General features: G+C 37.2%; 1 protein-coding gene across 6 annotated transcripts; it reads left to right on the top strand.

Annotated features, from left to right (window-relative positions):
• On the top strand, nt 1–25,602 carry LOC122669678 (protein FLX-like 3). Of its 6 annotated transcripts, none has more exons than XM_043866504.1 (6): nt 1–6; nt 6,371–6,375; nt 18,904–19,441; nt 19,537–19,682; nt 21,573–21,652; nt 21,768–22,171. In XM_043866504.1, exons 3-6 carry the CDS (start codon nt 18,915–18,917, stop codon nt 21,846–21,848), a joined length of 834 nt encoding a protein of 277 aa, XP_043722439.1. In that variant the 5' UTR covers nt 1–6; nt 6,371–6,375; nt 18,904–18,914; the 3' UTR covers nt 21,849–22,171. The 6 variants fall into 6 exon arrangements, 4 of the variants coding, with proteins under 4 accessions (XP_043722439.1, XP_043722438.1, XP_043722437.1 ...); XR_006334065.1 differs by lacking the exons at nt 1–6; nt 6,371–6,375 and adding exons at nt 14,178–14,199; nt 25,421–25,596 and having other exon boundaries at nt 21,768–21,925; XR_006334064.1 differs by lacking the exons at nt 1–6; nt 6,371–6,375 and adding exons at nt 14,178–14,199; nt 25,421–25,596 and having other exon boundaries at nt 21,768–21,952.

Genomic DNA, 25,602 nt, shown 5'->3' with positions numbered 1-25,602 from the left:
TGTTAGGTTTGACTTCTGCCCAATCCAATGGCCTAGGCTGTCCTAGCATTACAACCTTAATAGGTCAATATATAATGCAGACCCAAGTCCATCAAGTCCACAAGGCCCGAGGCCTAGTCAAGACCAAGAACAGATGAATTCACACATAAACACCTTTAATGTATATAAAGATTCATTTATTGAAATTACTACACCACCATCTCGACGTCAACTTCTTCAGGTCGAGTATGTGGATCCATTCTTCGAGATGATTACAATACAATGTTTTGTTTGGTTATTATTTGATCCTGGTGGCACGAGAATACTTTTGGTGTTGGAGGAGAATTCGATGATGAATTCTTTTTCAACAAAGAGAGTATGATGCAACCCTTAAGGAGGTCCACCCGAATCTGGGCCCAAGCCCATTTGATCCACTTGAACCAAGGCCAAGAAGGAACCGAACACCAAGTGGCTAGGCCACTTTTTATCCCAACAATCTAGCCCCACTCATAAATGGCTTAGAACTAGTAGTGGGATCCTAATCAAAGTCTTTTGATCTTCTCCATGCTACACTTCATCCTATGAGCACTATCTTGGTCTTCTATAAATTCTATCTTGAGTCTTCACAAAGAAAATCTTAGAAATCTCAACTTCAATATGGCAAATTGTTTCAATGTATGGAAGATTATACTAATATATGAGAACTAGAATCTATGTGATAGCATATAATGTTGGTTCAATAGTGGTTTAATCTCAACTATTGAATCACATTGTTAATAGACGGTACAGATATCATAGGAAATTTTAGGATTTCTTTTGATTTGCCTATAAAAGGCATACTTATCTTATTTGTAAGAAACTAGAATTTTGATGAATTAAAATTGTTTTGAGCATTTTATTAGAATCATTATGAGTTTTTCCTTTGAACCTTGAAGAGTTCATCTCCTAGAAAAGCCTAAAACAGTTGGTGTTTTTCCTTTTGAAACCTAGAAGGGTTTTCACTCCATCCTAGAAGAATTGGAGCTTTCCTCATTACATCCTTAAAGAGAATGCAACCTCTTGGTGTTACTACACATCCTTGAAAAGAAGTGTTTTAGCTCTTATTTATCCTTTATATTTTTTTAATTTTGTTCTCCATTTTATTGTTTTATCCGCATTTGCACACTTTGTGTTTGTGCAATTTACTCTCCCAGTTCGACCTTTATGTCGCTTGCATAATTTGGTATCAAAGAGTTGTGCAAATTTTCCCTTCTTACAAGGGAAGGAAAATTTTATATGGACAAATCTTATGAGTACTATCTTGGTCTTCTACAAATTCTATTTTAAGTCTCCACAAAGGAAGTCTTGGAAATCTCAATTTCAATATGGAGAATTGCTTCAATATATAAAAGATTACACCAAGACGTGAGAACTAGAATCTATGTGATGGTGTATAATTTTGGTTCAACCCTACTAGATAGTGGATTGTCTTTATTCGAAAAATCATGTTCTTTTCTTAACAAGTTGGATAGTGGTTTAATCTTAAACCTTGAATCACATTGTTAATATTGGTTTAACCACTAGATAGTAGATTGTCTTTATTTGAAAAGTCATTTTCTTTTCTTAGCAACTTGTATATAGAAGATTACACCAAGATAGTGAAACCGACTATCGTACTCTTCAAGGAACGATAGAGGGTAGGGATGTGCTCAGTCGGCACGATACAAGTTCCTCTAGGCCTGTCTTCAAGCTCTTCAAGACTTGATAGGGTAGAAGTTCTTCAAGACTTAAAAGGAGAAACTTCAAAATCAATTCAATATTCATCTCCCTTACATTGTTCTCCCTTATTATATTTAAAGAAAAAAAATGAAAATCTAAACAAACCCTAATCAGTCTCAACCACCCACTATATTGAATCCTACAGTCAAGATTGTGTAGAGAAAAATAAGCTTAATCAAGATAATCTTGATTAAAGGTAAATTTCCTTGGTACAAAGTAGTTTTTTGTTAACCACCTCTTCCACTCTTTTGGAAGACTACAACTCTTGGAGACTTCATCCCCCTTGAAAGACTCTACCCCCTTGGGAATCTACATTAATTAAATAACTACCCATGAGCTTAGGTTGACCTATCAATTAAATAAAAATCTAAAATAATTAGGAGTCCTAAAGTTGTGCCTAATTACATTAAACAATTAATCATTAATCAAAATAAATAATAAAATGCAATTTTGGACATGCATCATACGAAGAAGATTCTATTCCTTGTTTCTGATTCATGGATGACAGCATTGTTGTAAAATATGATCGAATCTGCTCCGCTGGTGATATTCATGGCTTAGATAAGATGATGTTGACACCGTATAGTAGAAATCACCAAATAAGGATCATCAAACTCATTGTGTGCATTTCACACCACACACTATCATACACCATTACAAACCTTATAATTGTACAGTTATTCAATGCATTCTTTCTTTGGAAATATGAAATCATATTTTCATAATTTAGAATATATGGAATCAGCTTTCCATGTGTGACCAAACTTTCGAAAACCTTGAAGTTGGAGATAAAATTTGGCATAAAAGATAAACTCGACTTCTCGAAACTTTACTTATGCACTAAATTTGCTGCTATCATGGAAGAAAAGTTCGGATCTTGCGAATAAAGAACCAAATAAAATCTGTCTCAATTTTAAAAACCCCATGCTTCATAATTCTATGGTTTCGTCAAGAGGCTCTTATTTGATAGAGAGCTGTCATGTCAAAGTGGTTATAATTGAGTTGGATTGCAAGAGAAGATGTAATGGGTTAACTGACGTACCTTGGGGGTGATATATCTCCATCTCGATCGGTATGATGTTGCCATTGATCTACAAAAGTGTTGCTACCACGCGGTAATGTGGGTAGAACTCTCTTTATGTTTCTGAAACAAAATCTGGTTCAAGCCTTTCAAAACTACTGTATTCGTCGACTTCCTCATTTTGGTTACTTGTTGAACATTGGAGGTTTACTAAAATCAACATGTGTAGTGAATCGATCTTCAACAACATTATCATTCATTGACTCATGATCTAGAGTCAATTCAAAAACTTGTAGGCAAACTTGTTGATTCTTCTCTTCAAGATTGATCGTTTCAATTAGAGTTGTGTGGTCGCATCTATGCATTATACCAAGACCTTGAAGATGTCGACCATCTCCTACTTTTTTATTTTTCTATTTTTTTTATTTCTTAAAGAATTTTATAATTGGTCCATATAGAACCAATGTTGAGGTAACCTATATAAGTGAGATTAGTACTGGTTGTTATTAGTGGTTGACATTACCAAACCAACAAGAAGACCCTTATAAATAGGTGTCGTCTTCTCTATATAAGCATCTAATTTTTTTATTATTAATGAAACTTCAAGTTGCCTCTAGAATTTTATGAGAATCTTGAAGTGTTCTAAAGAAACCTTGAAGAGTTTTCCCTTCTTAGAAGAGTAGGGTCTTCCCTTTTTGCAACCTAGAAGAGCTAGCACATTCAACCTTGAAGAGTTGAAAATATCCCCTTCAAAGATCACCTTGAAGGATAGCTATTTTTAAAGTTTTTTTGTGTCTCTATTTTCTCTCCCCTCTACTTTGTTTTATCATCTTCTTAACCTCTGTTCCAAAACCTTTATTAGCCTCTAACCTACCTATTTTATCTCAAATCTCATACCTACAATTTTTACTCATTCTTAGCAACAATTAAACCCTTAACCAGATTCGGACTTGTGAATCAATAGTCCGTTGACGGTCATTTTTATCAATTTTTTTAGTCGAATCAGTAAAAACTAAAAACACAAAAGATGTAGCCATTTCTGTCATTTTTAAAATCTCTTTTGAATCATCCCCTTCTAATAGTCTAGTGAAAAGATATCATCAAAATCCATTTCTTCACTTCGTATCTTTTGTTCTGATACCAAATGATGCAATCACCATACATGATTACTTGAAAACGGATAAAAAGAGTACTTTTCTTCTTAAATCTAAACAAAAAATTCTGACAGATTGACATCCGAGTAGTATAATGATGCAGACCCAAGCCCATTAAGTCCACAAGGCTCGGGACCTAGTCAAGATCAATAACCAACTCATACATAGCCAGTCCCAACCAGCTCAAAAAATTCAGCCCAAGATCAATAAAAGCCTTGTTAGTAGAGAATCTCTACGTACAATGCCTTTAGAGCTTCTTTGGTGCATAATGATTAGGCAACCTTGGTTTTTCGTTCCTCTTGATCTCCCTTATACATTTTTCATTTTTCATGCACTCCACCTTTTCTCATACACTTTCTTGGGCAGCTACATCAAGACATTGAAGTTTGCATCAAGACCTTGGAAGTGCTTTTTATTTATTTATATTTATTTGTCTTCTTTCTTAAAGATTAAACATATATTCTCAACCCTTGGATTATAAGGATAAGATTATCTTTTTTCAATCAACGTAATATATCTATAAAATGCCATCAACTTCTTGTATTCGAGTAGTGAATTTGATCAGACTGTAATTATGCATTGAATTTCTATTTAATTGTTGGTTTTAATTTAATATCTTTAATTTAATTAATTATATTTTGTTATGTAATTGTGATTGTAGGGTGTTACAAGGTCATGCACATAAAATATGCTCAATGGAAGGATTTGATGCAATCTAGGCACTAATCTACCTATGGATCGACTCACATGTGATCAAGGGCGAGATGTGAAGAAGTTTTACTGAAGACCCAAGGGCATTGAAGAGATTTCACCTCAAATTAGAAGTATGACTAAGAAATTGGGAAATTTTCAGAAGATATCCGATATTAGGCTCGTCTGGAACATTAATTAGAGCAACTTTAATTCTCGGATTGGGTCCATCCGGGGCCAGGATGGAGAGAAATTTGTACAAAGATGATTTATGACTCTCCCATCCACTTTCTAATGTCTCTCCATGTGGCCATCTTTCTCCCATCCCATAATCTCTCTCTTTTCCCTTCTTCACGTGGAGAGCGGTCTTTCCGTTTTTCTCACTTATCTCTCTCTCCTAAATTCTCTCATTTTAGAACCCCTCACCAATTACTATCTCTCCCATCTCTTCCCAAAATAAAATATAAAAAAATTCTCAATCTCCTAGAATCTCTCTCTCTTTCTCCACATGTCCCTTTCACTCTTCTTCTCTCTCCCAACTATCTCTATCTCATTTCTCTCACCCACATGATTCTATCTATCCCCAAAATCCCAACTCTTCTAATCTCTCCATCTCTCTCACGCTCTCTTTTATATTTATTCTTTTTTATTCTCACTGAAAAGACTTCTCTTCTTCTCAATCCCTTTCTTCTTCTTCCGTTTTATCTTGAGAGCCCAAGTGGAGAGCAGCCTTGCCATCACCGTTTCAGCAGCATCGTCTTCATCGTATTGTAGTCCCATCATGAACCAGCAACTTCATCCATCATTGCAGCGCTCCAATTCTCCACCTGCATTTTATCACCAAGAAAGATCACCATTGTTGCCTTATGTCGATTAGCCCCATGAGTGGCTAAGTATCTTCTATCTTTAGGTGTAGATGAAACACTGAATTTTATTAATTAAAGTTATAGATGATACATTTGATTGTTTGATGTTAAGACTTGTAATTTTATTTCATTGAATGGATTTTATTGCTAAATATAGTTTAGGGAATTTGTTTCAGTGATTCATCTTCTTTATTCAAGCAATGGTATTGCTATGATTGTAATTGAAATCGATGATAGTCAATAACTGACTAAACTAAACATGCTAAGCCAAAAGTGAAAGACGATAGTGATCAGCAAGATAGGGTGAATTAATTTGGATTCGAAACCTAAAAACAGTCTCTATCTTTCATCTCTCAAATTGATTTTTAGTATCCCTTATAGTTAGTTAAGTTAATGTTTTTTGTTTAGTTTAATCAAAATCTGAAATGACTATATTTCATCCTTAACATTTTAACCTTCCAGTTCTCCATGGATTCGATCCCTATTTATCACTATTCTACTAGTTCTAATTAGAGTTTATTTTTTATCACATAATGACACGATCAGAATTTTAATAATTTTGAAAGAAAGTGTCTTTGACATCACTTTGAACCAAGTTCAGTTCATCATTTATATGTGCTTTTGAGCCATGATGAGTGCCCTTGCAATCCCATGAGGGTGGTTGCATCATTTGATATCAGAGCCTTGGAAGAAAGGAGAATTTATATATACAATCCTTATGGAGATTCCTACCGTAAGAGTTGAAGTAGTCGATGATCAATTTGTTATACCGATTTATTGGAGCAAATCTCCAATTTTTGACAACTATCCAGATATAGAAGTTGAAAAACAAATTTGTGTCAAGGAGATAAAATCAAATATTGACTTGAGTTCACCTCCTCTATTTGATGAAAACTTAGAAGAAAAGGTCAATGAACACATCTTTGTTGAGGAGCCCAAAATAGATTCATTTTTTATTATTGGGAATTAGATTCTTGTTTTTGTAAAATATAAGAGTTCGAAGAAGGTGTTTGACAATCCGTATGTGGAGACGTTTTCACTTTCATTTCGTCCTACATTGGCCCAAGCCATTAGAGACTCAATAGTGAGCACTGGCGTTGTTGTATTGTACAAGAATTTGATGATGAATTCTTTTGAAGAATGGAAAAATGATGCAGGCCCAAGCTTATCAAGTCTAATAGGTCCGGGGCCTAGTCAAGATCAAGAATCAACCCATACATGATCAGTCCCATCCAGCTCCAAAAATCCACTCCAAGATCAATAAAAAGTCTTGTTAATAGAGAATCTCTACAATGCCTTTAGAGCTTCCTTAGTGCATGATGAGTAGACAGCCTTGGTTTCCCTTCCCCCTTGATCTCTCTTGTGTCTTTTTCATTTTACATGTACTCCACCTTCTCCCATACACTTTCTTGTAGCTGTTGCCCAAGAAAGTGTAGGTTGTATGCTTTATTGGGCAGTCGAATAAAACATAGTGCAGTCAATGCTCTGATACCAAATGATGTAACATCTGATTAGGTTGTTCAAACTTAGATCAGGAGAAAATAACAATTACTTGATTAAAATTCAAAAATCTTAAAGTTGTTCCATTGTAAAGGGAAGGGCAAGGGGTTATTTCCATAAGGGTGAGAGAGAGAGAGACAGACTTAGGTTGGGCACGTTGATGTTGTGTCCAATCTTTATCTTTTTAAAAAAAAACGTTTAGGACAAATTTATAAATTCCATCTTTTGTAACTACTGAATTCTCGAAAAGATCTTTAACCTTTAACTGCTTTTCATTCAAGTACTATAATCCTTTAATGATCCCTCTATATAAATAAAAATATAAAATTATTATAATTATCAAGAATTTAAAAACGAACCTGCACATATCTTGTGTGAGTTGGGATGGTAGCAAAAGTTGATCTTTTGAATCTTTCACAACAAAGCCATTATTATTCATCCTTATGTACTCCTTTAAATATCAACCTATGAACGCGAAGAGTCAGGGACATGGACATTAGTCCATGACTGAAGAAGATATTTACTATTACAATTTGTCACAAGCTTGTGATAGCGATCAAATTCATCTTTTTTTTTTTTTCATATAAAATATAAATAACATCTAACTTCACTTGTGATTTTTTCAGACTCCAATGGTCATGCGACATTAGAAATAACTTGGTGTCAATGTTGATGACCCGTTGTACATTATACACACCCTCCTACAATTTAATAAATTATCAAGAATTTATAAACAAACTTACACATATCTTGTGTGAGTTGGGTTGGTAATAAAAATTGACATTTTGAATTTTTAACAACAAAGTCATTATTGTTTATCCTTATGTACTCCTTCAAATACTAACTTATGAACGCGAATCGTCAGTGACAGGGTGATAGAGACATTAGTCCATGACTGAAGAAGATATTTACTATTACAATTTGTCACAAGCTTGTGATAGCGATCAAATTCATCTTCTTCTTTTTTTCATGTAAAATATGAATAGCAGCTAACTTCACTTGTGATTTTTCTAGAACTCTAATGGTCATGCGACATTAGAGACAACTTGGTGTCAATGTTGATGATCTGTTGTACATTATGCACACTCTCTTACAATTTAGTAAATTATCAAGAATTTAAAAACGAACTTACACATATCTTGTGTGAGTTGGATTGATAGTAAAGATTGACCTTTTGAATCTTTAACAACAAAGTCATTATTGTTCATCCTTATGTACTTCTTCAAATACCAACTTATGAACGCAAAGGGTCAGGGACAGGGACATTAGTCCATGGCTGAAGAAGATATTTACTATTATAATTTGTCACAAGCTTATGATAGCGATCAAATTCATCTTTTTATTTCTTCCATCTAAGATATGAATAGTAGCTAACTTCACTTGTGATTTTTTCAGAACTCCAATGACTATGTAACATTGGAGACAACTTGATGTCGATGTTAATGATATCTTCTTGTACATTATGCACATCTTCCTACAATTTAGTAAATTATCAAGAATTTAAAAACAAACTTGCACATATCTTGTGTGAGTTGGGTTGATAGCAAAGGTTGACATTTTAAATCTTTCACAACAAAACATTATTATTCATCTTCATGCACTCCTTCAAATACCATCTTATGAACACGAAAGATCAGGGACAAGGACATTAGTCAATGACTGGAAGTTAGTAACTATTACAATTTATCACAAGCTTGTGATAGCAATCAAATTCATTTTTTTTTTTTCCATGTAAAATATGAATAGTAACTAACTTTACTTGTGAACTTTCTATAACTCCAATTATCATGCGACATTGGAGACAACTTGGTGTCAATGTTGATGACCCTTTGTACATTATGCACACCCTCCTACAAAAAAAAAAATTGATTAGTTAGATTAATAAGTAATCAAATAAATATTTTATAAAACTTAAGTCTAAATGTTTACCAGACAGTCTTCAAAATAAGTTTTCATTTTATTAATGTACTGTTCTTATAATCAACATAAATTCAGAACTTACTTCTTAGAAAATGTAGGTATGATTCTTAATATTGATTCCAAAATTCAGATTTATAACTAGAACTATAACATCAGATCGCAGACAGTACTTGTAGAGTTTAATCAAACTACCAATGCCATATGGCATGTATTCGTCAATTCCAGGTCCGGCCCGACAGAACCGATTGAGCCCACAAAATTCAACCCATGTAATTTGCCATGTGGCATGTATTCATGTCATTCATATATTCAATAATTGACGTATTCTTTAAAAATTCTGTCTTATTAAAAAACAAAAAACAAATTATGTGAAATGTGTAATTGCTTGTCATATTAGATGGTTCTGAGTATAGTTGTCAAAGCATCGCCTAGGTATCTAGGCACCTTGATCGTCTAGACGATCACCTTATGCAGAGATTCTTTTCAGTGTCTTGGATCGTTTAGATGTCGTACTAGCTATGATTCCAAGTAATCAAAATCAGTCATTGTTGTTTTTTTTTTTTTTCCTTCAAATCGGGAAGAATTGGGTTGAATTAATTAACAAACCTCTAAAATTGATTAAAAGCACTAAAATACTATTCCTGTCGAATCGGTATTCCCCATGGTTTATTCAAATTTGAGTTGGCCCCTTCACTCAATTTGATCCTAATTCCTCAAATGAGGAACCCTCACTCAAAACTCAAAGCTATTTGAATCAGAATTGAGGTTTGAATTGGTCTCCGTCAATTCTAATTCGGATCAAATTGAAATTGCTTGGAATCAGTCCAAAAAAAACCCAATAATTAATTTCACCTTGTTTAGGCTGCTTTTTCGAAGGGAAGATAAATCACAGACAATATTATTATTGCACATGAAATATAACATTATATGAAACATTGTAAAGATAAAAAATATTGGATAGCACTAAAATTAGATATATCGAAGGCTTATGAAAAAACTAGAGTGGGGCTATATTAGGGCCTTATTTCAGGTTTTTTTCTTTCCTAAGTATTAGCGATCGTATTTCTGTCCTCTTATTGATGGTTACTTTCTCGATTAAAACTGAAGGGATCTAGTTTCAATTTTTTAAATCATCTAAGGGTATTAGACAATGATTGCCTTTTAAGTCCATATCTTTTCATTTTAGCCATGACGTGTTTGTCCCGTCTTCTTTCTACATTTAGGGTTTAAATAGGTTCAAAGGTTAATATATATCCCACTCTGGACCTAAGACCCCACATCTTCTTTTGGTTGATGATATCATTTTCTGTCGTTCTTGTCTCTCAGATGGTTTGGCTATTAAAGCTATACGTAGTCTTTTTGAAGATATTTTAGGACAAAAAATGAATTTTGATAACAATGAAATCTGTTTTAGTAGGAATACATCGCAGGATTTAAGGTATTTAATTTGTTCTCACCAGGTATATATGAAAGAGATGTCTGTTAATTCTATGCATTTAAGCACACCAATGATCATTGGTAAATCTAAAAAAAGAATTTTGTCACGGGTCATTGAACGAGTCCATTGCAAGTTAGCTTGTTGGAAAATCCCATTCCAAGTAGGCAGATTAATCGTTTTATCAAATTAGTATTTAGTTCAATTCCTACATATCTGATGTCTTATTTCTTGTTTCATATAAGTATCTATACCCAACTGGATACAATTCAGGTTTGGTTTTGGAGAGGCGAATCTGGATTTCATAAAAAGCTTTTGCTTATTCTTCGAAAGAGGTTTGTTGCCTAAATCAGGCGGAGGGTTGGGTGTTAGATTGCATTCCATCCATAATGAGGTTCTATTAACTAAGTTAGGATGAAGGCTTCTTTTAAACCCATCATCATTATGGGTCAAAGTCCTTAAGTCTAAATATTTTCTTTCTACAGTATTCTTGATGCTACTTTTAGGCCTAAGAGGGGTTTGTTGGTTTGGAGTAGTCTTAGTAATGTCATTCCCATTTTAAGAAAGCTGGTACTAGGGCTGCAACATGGTCGGGTTGGGCCGAGCTTTATAGAACCCTAGCCCAACCCTAAGTCCCCTTAGCTGGGCCCAAGTCTGACCCGACCTTGACTCAGGGCCAGAAAAATCCAACCCTGACCCGCCCTCAATGTCGGGTCGGGCTGACCCTGATTGGCCCTAATTATGGAGAGGGGGAAGGAAATGCATGGACTGGAATGGGTCGGAGAGAAAATTATCAATTTTACGTAAAATAACACTATTAAAATGTATTATATCACTTATTGTCTTCATATATAATATATTATATTACAAAATGTGGGTGACGTTTAAAGTTTATAATATTTTGTTGGATCTGAAAACTCTGTTTAGTTCTTTTGAATATGTGGATATTGTGAAGCTAACTAGATGTTTTATCACAGTTGTACATCAGTTGGCAGTTCGAGCTAGGAGGGAGAAACTATCTATGCATGTAAATGATGATGTGCATTTTGTGCTTTGGCTTGCTGGAAGGGATATATTTTGTGGTGGATCACTTGGTGGTTGAATCAGATAGCAAGAAGCCAAGAAGTCATTGCTTACATTAATGATTCTTCGAAGGTGATCCCTCTGCTAATCCACCCGATCATTGAGGACATCGAACATCTGGCTACCTTTGTGCTTACCTAAAATTTTTTTGTTCATTCTTAGATAAACTAATTCAAAAACAGTCTCTCTAGCCCAGAAGGCCCTTTTTCTGCAGCGTATGATAGTGTGGCCAAATTCCACTCTGTGACTGTTGGAAGATTATACTTCTTCGGCTTCGTGCCTTTCACTGGTTAATAAAATAGTTTTTGCATTACCAAAAAAAAAAAAAAAATTTACATTTTGGCCTTTTGTGCTTTTTATTTAAGGGTAAAGCTGTTTGTAACCGGACTTCTTTGCCCACCCTATGTTACTTACAAAGTTTTTAAGATAAAGGGTTTTTTTTGTAATTTTACCCCCCAACTTTTCTTCCTCTCCCCTTCTTCTCTACCTCCGACTACTCTCTCCCCTCCATCGTCGGCTCCGGCTAGCTCTCTCTTCCCCTCTTGGCCTCCTTTCCTCCCTCCTCAATCCTACCCCTACAGCCCGCTGCCCCCAACCCCGCCCCCTCATCTCCCTCTCCCATCCCTGTCAGCAGCTCCCTGCCCTTCCGCCGCTACTCTCTTCCCTTGCAACTCACTACTTCTCGATTTTAGCCTTCTCCCAAGAACTCCCTGGGGTCTGGTGCTTGGCGGAGGAAGGGAAGAGAACGGTGGTTGGTCTCTTTGGTTGTCAGTAAGAAAAAGAAGAAATGGAGGCGAAGGTGAAGAAGATGCAAGGGATGCAAGTAGGGAAGAGCGGTAGCTTGGTGTTCTGTGTAGGGGAGCCGGATGCCTACTCTCTGCTATTATTGTAACCGGTCTCGATTACACTAGATTAATTAAGTTCCATTGCTTCACAAACCCAAAATCTCAATAACATATAAGCATTATTTTTGGGATCTATGTGTTTGCACCATGGAAGATCTTCAGAATTTGGATCCAGAAATAGAGTTTATTGCCTCCAACTAGCAAACAGGAAATGAATTCAATAATTACCTCTTAAGGAGAATGTTAAACCCTTGAAAAGAGGTCGAATATTTGTCTGTTAAATAATGCCTTCCAATCTCAGTTCTCGCCTCTTAAATGACGCCTTCAAATCTTAGTTCAATAATCGCCTTCGAAAATCTCTCCTCAAGAACCGAAGGTTCGAACATTATCACTTGATCTTTGTAATCGGTTTGTTTCTTGCCTTCTTTAGCTGGATTTAAGATTTTCAAGACCTAAAAGTGTTTTAGATGTTCCCTGTGATTTCACAATCCCTGATATTCTTTTGTATAGGTACAAGAGGTTGACATCCCGTAAGGATTGAGAGTCTGAGATGACTTGAAAGGTCAATTAATCTCCCTCTTCATCTATTGCAAACCTTAAATCCTTAATCCATAGTCACAATGTAGTGACAGAAGGTTTATGACATGAATCAATTAAGGGGGGAAAAAAGGATAGAACGAGCGGTGTAACATGAAAGAGAATCAGACATGTTCTTGTTGTTTCAGCAGAGAGGACCCGTAGGGAGGGGTGGGGAGTGAGGTTGAGGCGCAGGGGCCAAGGGGTCAGGGTGTAGGGAGTTGCAGGGAGGGCGGGGTGGGGGCAAGGGGATGAGAGGAGGGAAGGAGACAGGAGCCGGAGCCGAAGCCGACGAGGAGAGGGAGAGGACCAGGTTGTAATTAAAAGTAAAATTACAATATTAGACATTATATCCTAATGCCACATCATAATATAAAGGGTAAAAATGTCTGGTTACAAATTATGTGTGTAACCTTCTTGGTTACAAACAGATGCAGCCTTTATTTAAGGTTGGTTTTCTTTTCTTTCATAAATATATATTTTAAAAAAAAAAACTCAGTGATCCAATGACAAAAACTAGGGCTGCAAGTTTGGCCCTATCGGTCCAAACCTGCCCTGGCCCACCCTGAGCTCGAATAGGGCTTGGGCTAAGATTTCTGGACCTGAGGGCCGGTTAGGGCCAGAAATTCCTGGCCCTTCTGGCCCTGAGTCAGGGTCGGGTCGGATCAAGGTTGAGACCTCGGGCTCAGCCCGACCCTGATTTTGACCTTGATTTTTTACCCTGATTTTGGCATTAAAGAAATTTCCTTATTTATTAAAAAATAGAAGCTATTACTAATATAAATAAGTGCTTAGCACACTTGGCAATTTGTGTTGTAAAAAAACCAATTGCTACTAATTAAAAGGTCTTGGGTTCAAGTCTCCTCTCTCACATCTTCTCTAGACTTGTTATTTTAATTTAATTATTGCAGGGCCAAGGCCAGTCAGGGTCAGGGTTAGGGTCAAGGTATTTAGGCCCTGAGTCAGGGTCAGGGCGGGCCTGGGCCCAACTAAGGGGACTCAGGGTTGGGTTAGGATTTTAAAATGCCTCCAACCCGACCCTGTTGCCACCCTAACAAAAACAAACAAAAAAAACCGAAGAATCGGCGAACCGATACCAAATTTTGAAACGGTGCCCTCACGGTCTCACTTGCCTTAAAAATCTTATTCCATAACAACGTTACCCTTGGAAGACTGAAGAGCCAGTCGCTCCCCATACGGCCATAGCATCTCCAAGTGCTTGGCGAAACCGGGGTTTTAACTTTCTTCCGAAACCAGCCACCGCCATATCTATTCTCAACTGAGCTCCGAGAGTAGAACATAGCGTGCCAGCTTCAAAGAGGTATGCAATCTTGGTTTTGTAATGGTTGATGGGTTTAGAGATGGATGAAGGGTTTAGTGTGAATTTTTTCTTCTTTTTTTTTTTCTGGAATCTGAACCTTATTTGTTTGAGATGGATGAAGGGTTTTTTTTTTTTTTTTCTTCTTCGTCTTCTTGTTTTCTGGAATCTGAATCTTTTTTTGTCTGATTTGCGTCCGATTATGTTGCAAGAAATTTGAGAGACCCTAATCGGATTCGTTGCAACACTGTTTACGGCATTACTCCTCTCAATCCTCTTGTGTTCTGTCTGATAAGAATGAAAACTGTGCTGTCTGTGTCTGGGGCCGTATTTGGCACGCATACAAGGGGTTCAGACTTATCTTCAAAGGTCTAGCTTACTAGTCTAACAAAGAATTAATCTATCTTGTATGATATTAGGGCGTGGACATTCTTCTTATATTGAGAGGGTTCTAGGTTTCTACTTTCTATTCTATGTATAACATGCTAGGTGAAATGAAATGAAAATTTTAAACTCTTTCTGTTGTTAAAAAGAAAAGGATCTCATCGTTCCTAATGCGCATTCTAGTTCAAACGTAAGGATCAGTATCTTTATGCTTATATGACTTGGTCTTGACTCTTGATATACCTGAGAAGTACCAATCAATGGAATGCTAACCATAAGCCTTTTTTCATGCTAACCATTAAATTTACCTGCCTGTTTGTCATCAATACCATCAAACAAATTTACACTGAATAATGATTCTTCTGACTGTCTGTGACAATGAAAAAGGGAAAATTTTAATTTGATAATTCTCAAATGCTATCCCTTGGAAATTGATGTTTTATGGCACGTGTCAATTCCTTACATTCTCACTTTTCTTACTCATACATTCGTAACTGGTGAAATTCAGGATTTGCTTCCTCCTTGTAGTCAGTTTTTACCACCAGGCCAAGCATCACGAACACTAGGTCAGTGTGTAGTTTGATATCACTAGAAACCTAGTAACCTAATTCCTGAGAACACCTTTATGCCAGGAACAGTTGAGTGGTTTATGCAGCAAGTTAATAATGGGTTTCTAGATTACCTAAGGACTAGGGTTAGAAAACCTCATGTAAATCCAGAATCGCAGGGATTAGGAACCCAAGAAGGAAACCAGAAGTTAGAAACTCTCCATCAGATTCATAGTTGTTTGACTCAAGGCGACCCAAGACGGTGGAGGGGTGCCCATTTTTTCCTCTATCCTATATTCCTAGTATAGACGCATCTTAAACATCATAAGTAAGTTAACAGCCAATTAAAGAAACCAGCAGTTACATAAAATTATCATCCATTGCAAGACTCACCGATTGATGCAGGAGCACATCCGTGGAACGGCCCAAACCCGTTGGGGGACCGATATGAAGACAAACCGGGTTCAATTGGGTTTTGGATTTAGTAGGATATCTTAGTTTATTATTTGGGTTTATCTGTAATTGTGTTGATTAAGACTCTGAGTTATTTGGTAGTCTCCTTTTATTTCTATTGATGGAGTCTTAGATAGGTTGAATTAATGATAACGTGTAGCGGTTTTAATCTGTCTAGAGTTTTATTTAGGATTTCATATATCATTTATGAGTCCTAGTTGCAGTTAAGGTTAAATGTTAATTTCAGTTTTAGATTACTATTAGGAGTCTTTATTTGCTTCTTTGATACAAGATTGTAACCTACGTAAGATTTTGGGACTGAATTGAATTTGAAAAATGGGTTTACCTGTGGGTTAATATTGTGAGTGTGTTCTCTCTCTCTCTCGCCTCCCCCTCTTTAAATCTTTCTACTCTCTCTCTTTATTTCTCCATCTTCATTAATATTATTCTCTCTTTCTTCCTTTTCTGTTATTATTTCTCTTTCCAATATTAATTGTTGTCATTGTGAACTTCCATTGTACATATCTGTTGATTCATCACTGTTGAGCAATATTACCAGATTCAGAAAAAAGGGTTTTATTAGATCATTATCCTAGATTGATTGGGCCTGATAATTTGGGCGTAGATGCCCCTCCTTAGGTGATTTGAACCTCAGAATTTCAGCCCCAATTAATTCTCCTGCTGTGAGATCAAAGACACATTCATACTAGTATTGCTACCACACCGCCAGGAGTAGTTGCAGGTTCTAAACTTTTGTTTTGCTCGCTGTTTTGGAATACCTTTCGTTGCCATTTGGAGTACTGCTAGTTGTGATGTCTCTCCAAAAATTTCACATCAAACCCTGATTGTATACTTGGGATTCGAAGTCCTACAAGCTACTGGTTTCCACCTCTCTTTTTATCTCTTCCTGTTTATCTTCAAAGGTTGAAGACGCTGTAGTTTTTCCCCTTTTCCCACGATTCTATTAGTTACCCATTTATTTCATTCTTTTTAATTTCCGATAATACCCTTTCCTTTATATCTATTTCACTCATACCCTCTATTTTGTATTTGCTTCCAAGTTTGCCCTTCTTCACCTTGTCCGTGGTTTTTCCCCTTTGTTCCATTTTCTTGTGATTTAAATCTCCTATAAATTATGAAATTGCCATTCCTTTCAATTGATCGTAGCCTATTAGTTAGGGTGGGCCCATAAGCGATCCGAGTCGGGTTTTGAAACCCCGGATCCACATCGAATTGATTCTAGTAGAGAATTAGCAATAAACTATTACGGTATAACCAAATACAACAGTATAGCAAGGTTTTAGATTCAATGATTCCATGTATCGCAAGCATTATAGTCCGGTATACTGCCAAATAAAAAGGTCAGGAAAAGAATCTATATAATAAGGCGCCTGCCCAGCCACCTAGGCGGACCAAGGTGTCCAAGTGCCTTACCTACATCTAGTAAGGTGAGGCATTGCCTTGAGACTCTGAAGGTGCTTGGACACCTAGGCGACACCTTGACAACTATGATCAGATTCAGAAGTAGTAACTGAGGCTATCTTTGGTATAGTTTTTATTTTTTATTTTTGCCTTAAAAAACACTTTTGGTTGTGTTTGGTATCGTTTATGGAGCCTGTTTCTATTTAAAAAAGATTGAAAAAAACCAAAAACCAAAAATGACTCTTGACCCATTTTTGTGTTTTGGCCAAAATCTATTTTTGTTCTATTTTTTCGCTCAATGTTGATGAACATGTGCTTATATGTCACAAAAGTGGGGGTAAAAACATCATTTGGTTTTGTTATTAGAAAGGCAAGCCCCAGTCCCCCTCTCTTCTTCGTCTTCTTCTCACCCTCTTCCCTGCAACCATTCCCTGCTCATCGGCTCCCCACCCCTTCCCCTACAACCCCGCCCCCATTCATTCTCCCTTCCCCATAAATCTCCTATCTTCCTCTCCTGCCTCAACCCCTGCAACCCCCCCCCCAATCTCCCATCTTCTTCTTCCTGTCCCCTTTCACTTCTCCTCCTTCGTTCCTGGGTTGCAGAGAAAACGGAGACCAGATATATTACTCTGAGTCCGGGCCCTTCAAAGCTGGAGAGAAATTCTATTCAAGATGGGGTAAACAGTATTACAGCGTGAAGAAATCTAACATTTTGTTTATGAGTTCTGAAGATTCTCATCCGGGCCCTTCCTAATTTGTCCAGCCTTAAAGAGAATGACTTGGGATTGGGATTTTGGAAGCCATGGATGGGGCGGTGGTCAAAGAAGAAGAAGAGGAAGTGGGAAAATTGAATATAAAAAAAGCGATACAAACCGGTTGAGTGATTTTACAATGGAGAAAACAAAAATAATAAATTAGAGGGAGGGGGAGAGATGAACACCACAACCGCAGAACTCCATTCCCATAAATCCCTCATCTTGGGTCTCTGTTCACTCCATTATCAATGTTTCACTGTACAAATCCTTCTCTGAACCATTCATGGAAGAATACAATTTTTATGCTTTGCAATTTAACTCAAAGGACTTGGGAAGGTGAGAGAGTTATAAAGGTGGGTGAAGGGAACATCTCTTAACCCCTTTTTTCAAAAAACGATTTTGTACATAGGGATACCAAACCCATTGCTTCAAAAAAACCATTTTATGTCTATTGGTTACCAAACCATTTTTATGTTTTGATCAAAAAATGGTTTTCGTTAATGATTTATGTTAAATTGGGAAAAAGCAAAAATAAAAACTATACCAAAGATAGCCTGAGTTGAGATTAGAAACGGAAACAGAAATGGAAAGTGGAACCAAAACCAGAGTTAGAAAGAAGTTCTGGACATAATTAGCAACTGCTAAAACAGAAATTGAAATAGGAAACCAAATCAGCAATTAAAGAAACGTTTAAAGATTTGCGCAACGCCAGCTTAATTTCAAAATTGCATGCTAGCACCCCTCATAAGACTTAGATTACTGTAGCACCACTCCCTGTAAAATGTCTCATATACCTTTCCTATTTTTATTGTTTTCCCATAATACCCCTCCTCCAAGGCATGAAACTGCACACTGTGCGTGTAGGAAATCCTCTCCCTTAAAGAAAATAGTAACCAACAACAAACATGGCATATAGTAACTATAACTATCAGCCGCAGGTTAAAGGAGAGTTCAGAAAGTTGTGATTGAAGAACACAGGTTAGCAAATAATTGTGGCATTACTTGGAGAATCATTAAGAGATTATCTTAATTTGACAAAAGGCTCTTGCTTTTTGTTATATCATGCCCTATGTTGGTTTCTTCTCCTCTTATCATTTGTCATTTTGCATGCATCCTGTTCATGATAAAAAGTTTCATGCATCTCCTTGAGTTTTCTATGCTTATTATAGGCCATGATTCTGCACTTTGTATTGTAGGATCAGTCATAATGGCAGGGAGAAATCGTATGCCTCGACATCCTTTGGATGATGGGCGGCGTGAATTCCCACCTGAACGCTCATTTATTCGGGCCCCTTTGCCTCCACCACCTCATCCTGCTCTGCTGGAGAAAGAACTTGAAATGCAGCATATCGAAATGCGTAGGCTTTTGGTTGAAAATCGAAGACTAGCTGAGGATCGTATCGCCCTGCAGCAGGAGCTAGGTCTTGCGAAGGAAGAACTGCATCGCATGAATATCACCATTGCAGATATTCATGCGGAGAGAGAAGCGCATTCTAGAGAGCTTATTGAGAAGGGATTGAAACTGGAAGCTGATCTACGAGCGGCTGAGCCTTTGAAAAATGAGGTTCTACAATTGCGTATGCAAGTTCAGAAGCTGGATACCTCAAAGAAGGATCTGGATGTACAAGTTCAGAACATCACAAAAGACTTGGTGAGGTTACAAGCTGATAATCAACAGATTCCCAGTTTGAGGCAAGAGATTGATATGCTGCACCAGGAGCTTATGCGTGCTAGGTTTGTACTCAAATTTCATAGTAGCTTTCAATATTTCTCTTTCAAAGCCTGCTTTTGTTATGGAACATTTTGTCATAGAAGGATTTATTTTGCAGAACTGCTGTCGAGTATGAAAAGAAGGCAAATATTGAGTTCATGGAACACAGGCAGTCAATGGAGAAGAATTTAGTCTCCATGGCACGTGAAATTGAAAAGCTACATGCAGACCTTGCAAGTGTTGATGGTAGACCATGGGCTGCCGGTATGTCCTTACTTACCATACGTTTAGAATAGCTTGTTCCGATTGCCTAGTCTGCACTGGCATCAAGAAGAAATCATCAAATTGATCTGGATCACTCCAAATAGACAATCCTCGACCAGTATCAGTCTGATCGTTTCTCTGGTGCTGATTTTTGAAGCCTTGTTCTTGATCTGTTTTCTGGAGGAAATTAGGGTTCTGTTTGACAATGTTTCTGTTCCACAAGAGAATTTCTGAGCCAGTTTCTTCTTTTGTTTTTGTTCTCGAGGAGTACATCTGCAGGAAAGAAATGCGTTTGGTAACCTTTGGCTCACCATGTTCTTGCTGGCAATTTTCTTTATGGCCCTCGACTTCCTGACCGCTAAACTCCTCGCTATTGAGCATGACACATATCTGTTAATTCAGACCCTAATACCCTAATTTGGTTCTTCCAAGCTATCTGATGTTGCTTTATCAACCATCTTCAATTCAAGTGTCTGGGCTTGCAAGATTTCCTTCATTTTCCAGCTAACTGTCTACTCATTTGAGCACCACCCACCTTTAATTTCTCACCCAATGCTGCTAGCTTAAAAGGTGAGAGAACAAAGAAGCTCTTATAATTGAAGTTTCAAAACCCTGGCACTGAAAGTAATTCTTGAAATGGAACACGGTCAGTTAATCTTGAAAAATTCGATTAATATTTCAATGGAAATCTGATTCCATCCAGTCATTATCACTTAAAAAACCCGAAGGGCCAAGGCATGGTTGCTTTCAATCGAGAGAGATGTGGTGATGAGAGTGTTACTGGGGGGTGTGGGAGTTGCAGGGGGCTAGATAGGATGAAGTATGAACCCTAGGTTCAGATCACACACCCCTTTTAACAGGACCTCAAGCAAACCCTTAAACATAATTTATGTCAACAGCAAGATCAAAGTCAACCTTGGAACTCAGATATCGGTGAATCTACAACTTAGGTGGGGACCAAATTATGGTTGAATACAGTAACCCAATAGTAGAATAAATCCCTAAAAGATATTTGTAATCCAATGGACGGTAGTAGAATAAATCCCTAAAAGATATTTGTAATCAATGGACGGATTGAAGTCAACAATCAAATAATCAAATCTGGAAATTGACATAGGACAGATTTGGAAGATTTATTATATCTCCAGATCAGAGGTTCTGATCCTCTTAAAACCCAGGTCTAGGGACACTAGTACTGAAATATGGAGAGTATCCGATGGTCAGATTTCCCACAACAAGATGAATCGATTTCAGCCAAAAGGGAACCAAAACAGAGCTACTGCCAGCACTGTTCGGTGATGATCCTTGGCTGTGTTTAACCCACAGTAAGAACAGATAAAACAGCAGTAGAAACTGATGTTGAACCCATCCAATTTCGGGTTGGATCATCTCCAACAAACACCAACACTGATATAGGATAGATCACTTTAGAGAATGAAAACAAAAATTAGGGAGGAAGAATGTGACCTTTGGCTTCCCACCAGCAGTCCTGGATCAGAATCCCACTGATCCCAAGGATTTCCCACCCTTAATTGAGTCACTGGCACAAGGCTGTAGCCCCACACAAAATGATAGTTATAGATTGTCCTCGTTTGTTAACTTTGACTTTAGACATTTGCTGCCAAATAATTGGATGTCGAATGAACCTCTTCTTTAACTACACCAAATGTAGATCTGTACAAGCACCTGATTGTCTCATGCCTCTTTTTATAGGCATTATTTACACAGACTTAGTGTTCCTGCATAATTCGCTGCCTGGAGTTATGTGACAAAAACATCTTTCCATGTTGTTCATGTTATGTTGTAAACAACAGAGAGCATAATGTCTATTTTATAATTTTTGGGTTGTTGTTGTCCCTCACTTATTTTGTGGATGTATGGTGACTTAAGGTGGAGCATTCGGGAAAAAACTCAACAGTCCTGATGGAGGGTTTCCTTCTGCTTATGGGAATGGATATGGGGCTCATCTGGTATGGATGGATGCTTATGTATCTCTTTGAACTTCTCTTTTTATAGTTTTCAAGTTCCTAACGGGGAGTATCTTATTTATTCTTAATTCATCACATTCTCTATAAATTTTCACAGGGTGTTGCTGACAAGGGTCCTTTTTATGGTGCTGGCTCTGGTTCATGGGGGCTTGAGAATCCCCGCCCTGCACGGCGTTGAGATCAGGATATTTTCCATTTGAAATGGACAAAGGGGACCTGCTATTTTGTTGCTTTCTTGTTCTCCAGGACTCAAAGGTCTAGAAGTGTTATGTTCATCGATAGGTGCATGTGGCATCAGTTATCTTTTAAGAGAATGTTCTTAGCAAATTAGAAACTGTGCTCAAATAGGAGGTGTAATGCGCTGTTGGTTTTATTTTGCTAAAGAAGGGTTACTGTAAACTTTAAACTAGGGTATTTGACTCAGCTGTTCCCTAGGAGAGTAGGAGATCTCTTATGGATTTCTATTGCTGTTGACCTTGACTTATGTTACTTAAATAGTGCTAGAGGCTATATTTAATGGAGTTCTGATTATCCTTTTTTTTTTTAATGTGTACTTGCATTGGTATGTGTTGGATGGCATGAAGTATTGCATATTTTTATGATGAAGCGGGTCTTTAAGTGCCAAAAACATTGCTTAGAGGGTCTGCAGGCTTCTTTATTGGTGGATGTGGCTGTTGATGATTATTTGGATATTTCTTTTTATGACTGTACGATTGATGGTCTGGAAATTTGAAGCAAGGGTTGCTGAGTCAAGGGTCAGTGAATTGCCCCTTATTGGATTTCTTGCATATGAAGTGCTTTTCGATTAGTCATTGTTTTTGTGTGGCCTCTGAAGAATTAGGGAGCGGATGTATTTGAATAGAAGGCCGCTTCACAATCTTCTGCAATGATTAAAATAATGGGTCACCGTACAATCCCCTGCTGTTTGTTTCTTTGACTTTGGTCTTTGGTTTTGATACTCTACACCATTAAGTCAGTCTTTATATTGGCAAGTGTAGCTGTGAATTAATGCCCACAATATGCATGGATATTCCAAGATGATTATTTGTCCATTGGAGAATGGGTTTGAGGCTTAATTATCTTTTGATGTTGAAATGACATACGTGTTCACTTGGATTTGATTGGCTACAAATAGAGCAGGGCAATATTTATGACTACTGATATTAGGGGCTTTTGTGGAACTTAATCATTGTAATGGTTTTGAGATTGGTGGTATCGTGGTGCTTTGAGTTCGGATATGGGCATCCAAGAATTGCTGGATAAATCTAGATATAATTAACTAGATATTCCTTCAAATCTCCCGTATTTAGTTAATGGTTCATATTCTGTAGGTTTCTTGTCTGCGTCCATATTCTAATTGTTAATTTGATTTTTAGTTCTTCTATGCCACATCCACTGGTCGAGATAATCCAGCCACCTTCAAAATGAACAAAATCTTCCTGCATGAATTGAGGAGATCCTGAATATCCGGGAGTGGAGCATGCCACGTCACATTGGATTGAGTATTTCTGGTTTGAAGTTTATGCACGTACATAGGCAAGTATTTTCTCACTGCTATACACCCATCGATTCACATTTTCTTTGCAAGCTAGTTTTTACCTTTGGTTTGCTTACATTATCGTCCACCATGATATTCATATTTAGCGATGTGTCTATTATCAATATGTAAAACAAATTTCTCTATTGGTTCACGTGCAACTGGATTGTACAATGGTTCTTGCTGCAGTCTGTACTAGGTGTTTTATCTTTTGGCTTCTGGATTTCTCTTCACCAGGTAGAGGCCATTTAATGATATACTTCTTTGGTACAATTCCTTGAGGTCGAACTGTTTCCAAGGCAGAAAAGCTGGAGTTGGGTGGCTTGGATGTGGTTAGCTGATCTCGCATCACCCATTGTTTTATGTTTTGCTTGCAGTTCTTGTTATTTTGTAAATCTGCTGCTTTTATTGTCTTCCGATGTCCACTAAAAACAAGAAGTTGGATTGCAATGCGCAAGAAAGCCTGATTCCTATGCTGGACACTCAATTCTAAATATGCTTTAGGGGGTTGTTCGTAGTAGATAATGATGACTAGAGATTCTCACAAGCTTTTTGTTCCTCATGAATTATGATGGACTAGAATTCTAGGATTGTTGAGTTCAGAAGTAGCATTGTATTTCAAAATAGTAGCTAACTATGTCAGATTACCTATTGGATGTGAACTTGGATTCTTAATTTAATTTCCTGAGCCAGATGGAGAATGAAATGATGATAGTTTTGGGGAAAAAAGATGGTTAGTTGAGAAACTTACTGGGTTTAGAAAAGGGATCTTAAAACTTATGTTATGATGTGTTATGATGTGTTATGATGCATGCACTGGATGACACTTTTCTATTACATTTTTAGCCTTGGGAGGATGTATTGAGATGAGGATGATGATTGTTGAGGTGAATGATGCCAATTTCTATTTTTTATGGATGGAATGTGATGTTTAAATTTTGAAGGTCAGATTTGTAGGGATTGTGAATGAAATCTAGTCATTCTTGAATGTTCCATGAGGGGAGGGATGATTCATGAAACACTAAAGGAGGAATTTAGGTTTTGACCTTCTTATGACGGTCATTTGACTTGATTTATTGAACACATTCATGAGGGGAGGGATGATTCATGAAACACTAAAGGAGGAATTTAGGTTTTGACCTTCTTATGACGGTCATTTGACATGATTTATTGATCTAAACTTTGTCTCAGCTTAGCATCTCCTACCCAAAAAGTGATTTAGGTTTTGACCTTCAAGTGGGTCTGAGGTGGCTTATGATTGTCATTTGATATGTAGTTTTTTTTCTTATCGGCGGTATATGTAGGCCATAGGAGGGTAGGAGGATGAAGCTATCAGAACCTTCTGTTTTAACAAACCAGGGAACCATCCCACTTGAGAGTCACAAGTTGAAATAGTCCTCCTCCTATTACCTTCATCTGTTCTTGGCTTACTCTTGGACATTGCTATTTCTGTTCCTGGATAAGTTGAAATAGTCCTGCCTTCTATTACCTTCGTCTGTTCTTGGCTTACTCACTCTTGGACATTGCTATTTCTGTTCCTGGATATCCTTTGCTTTCTTGATTGGGAATAGTAATTCTTTGTTCAACATTTCTAATGTGAAACCAATGTGGCTGCGTACAGGATTATGAAAATGGCTACATCTGGGCCTAGTTTTTATTTATTTATTTTTATATATATATATATATATATATATATATATATATATATATATGTATGTATGTATGTATGTATGTATTTTCGATTCATCTAATCCTAGCTGTTCTGTTAGTTGTAGTGGCCTTCTAATGGGGTGTTCTTGGTGTTTTGAATTTGAAGGTGGACTAGGCATCTTTGTCATAGGGCGGGCCTTGGTTCAACGGTAAGGTTGCTCCATTGTGACCAAGTGGTCACGGGTTCGAGTTTGGAAACAGCCTCTCTGCAAAAGCAGGGGTAAGGCCACATACATTATGACCCTCCCCAGACCCTGCAGTGGCGGGGGCCTCGTGCACTGATTACGCATTGTGCTGAGCTGTTTTCCATTGGATTGTGCAATTGTATCTCAGAAATACATGAGCGATTAGTGAAACAAACATTTTTCATCATGGTCTTGTTGTAACCAATGTGGCAATGACTTTCTGTATACCATAGTGTCTTAGTAACTGGACTCTCTTTTCCTTTTCAATCATACATTTCATGTTACCGCTCTGATTTCCTTTTCTCTCGTGTTATGCAGGTGGAAGGCTGCTGCTCCCCCACTCACTACCTTTTTCTATGATGAGAATTGCATGAGGTATAACCCAGCTTAGCTGCCAATATAGTTAAAAGGGAAGCATCTTATTCACTGACTAATGGATTACATACATGAGACATCTTAAGAGAGTGGATCTGGAAAATATTAAATGGTTACTTTCTTGG

The sequence above is a fragment of the Telopea speciosissima genome, chromosome 7, assembly GCF_018873765.1.
Source record: "Telopea speciosissima isolate NSW1024214 ecotype Mountain lineage chromosome 7, Tspe_v1, whole genome shotgun sequence".
Lineage (NCBI taxonomy): Eukaryota > Viridiplantae > Streptophyta > Magnoliopsida > Proteales > Proteaceae > Telopea > Telopea speciosissima.
Note: the sequence above shows the minus strand (reverse complement) of the source record. Positions and strands in the feature narration are given on the sequence as shown.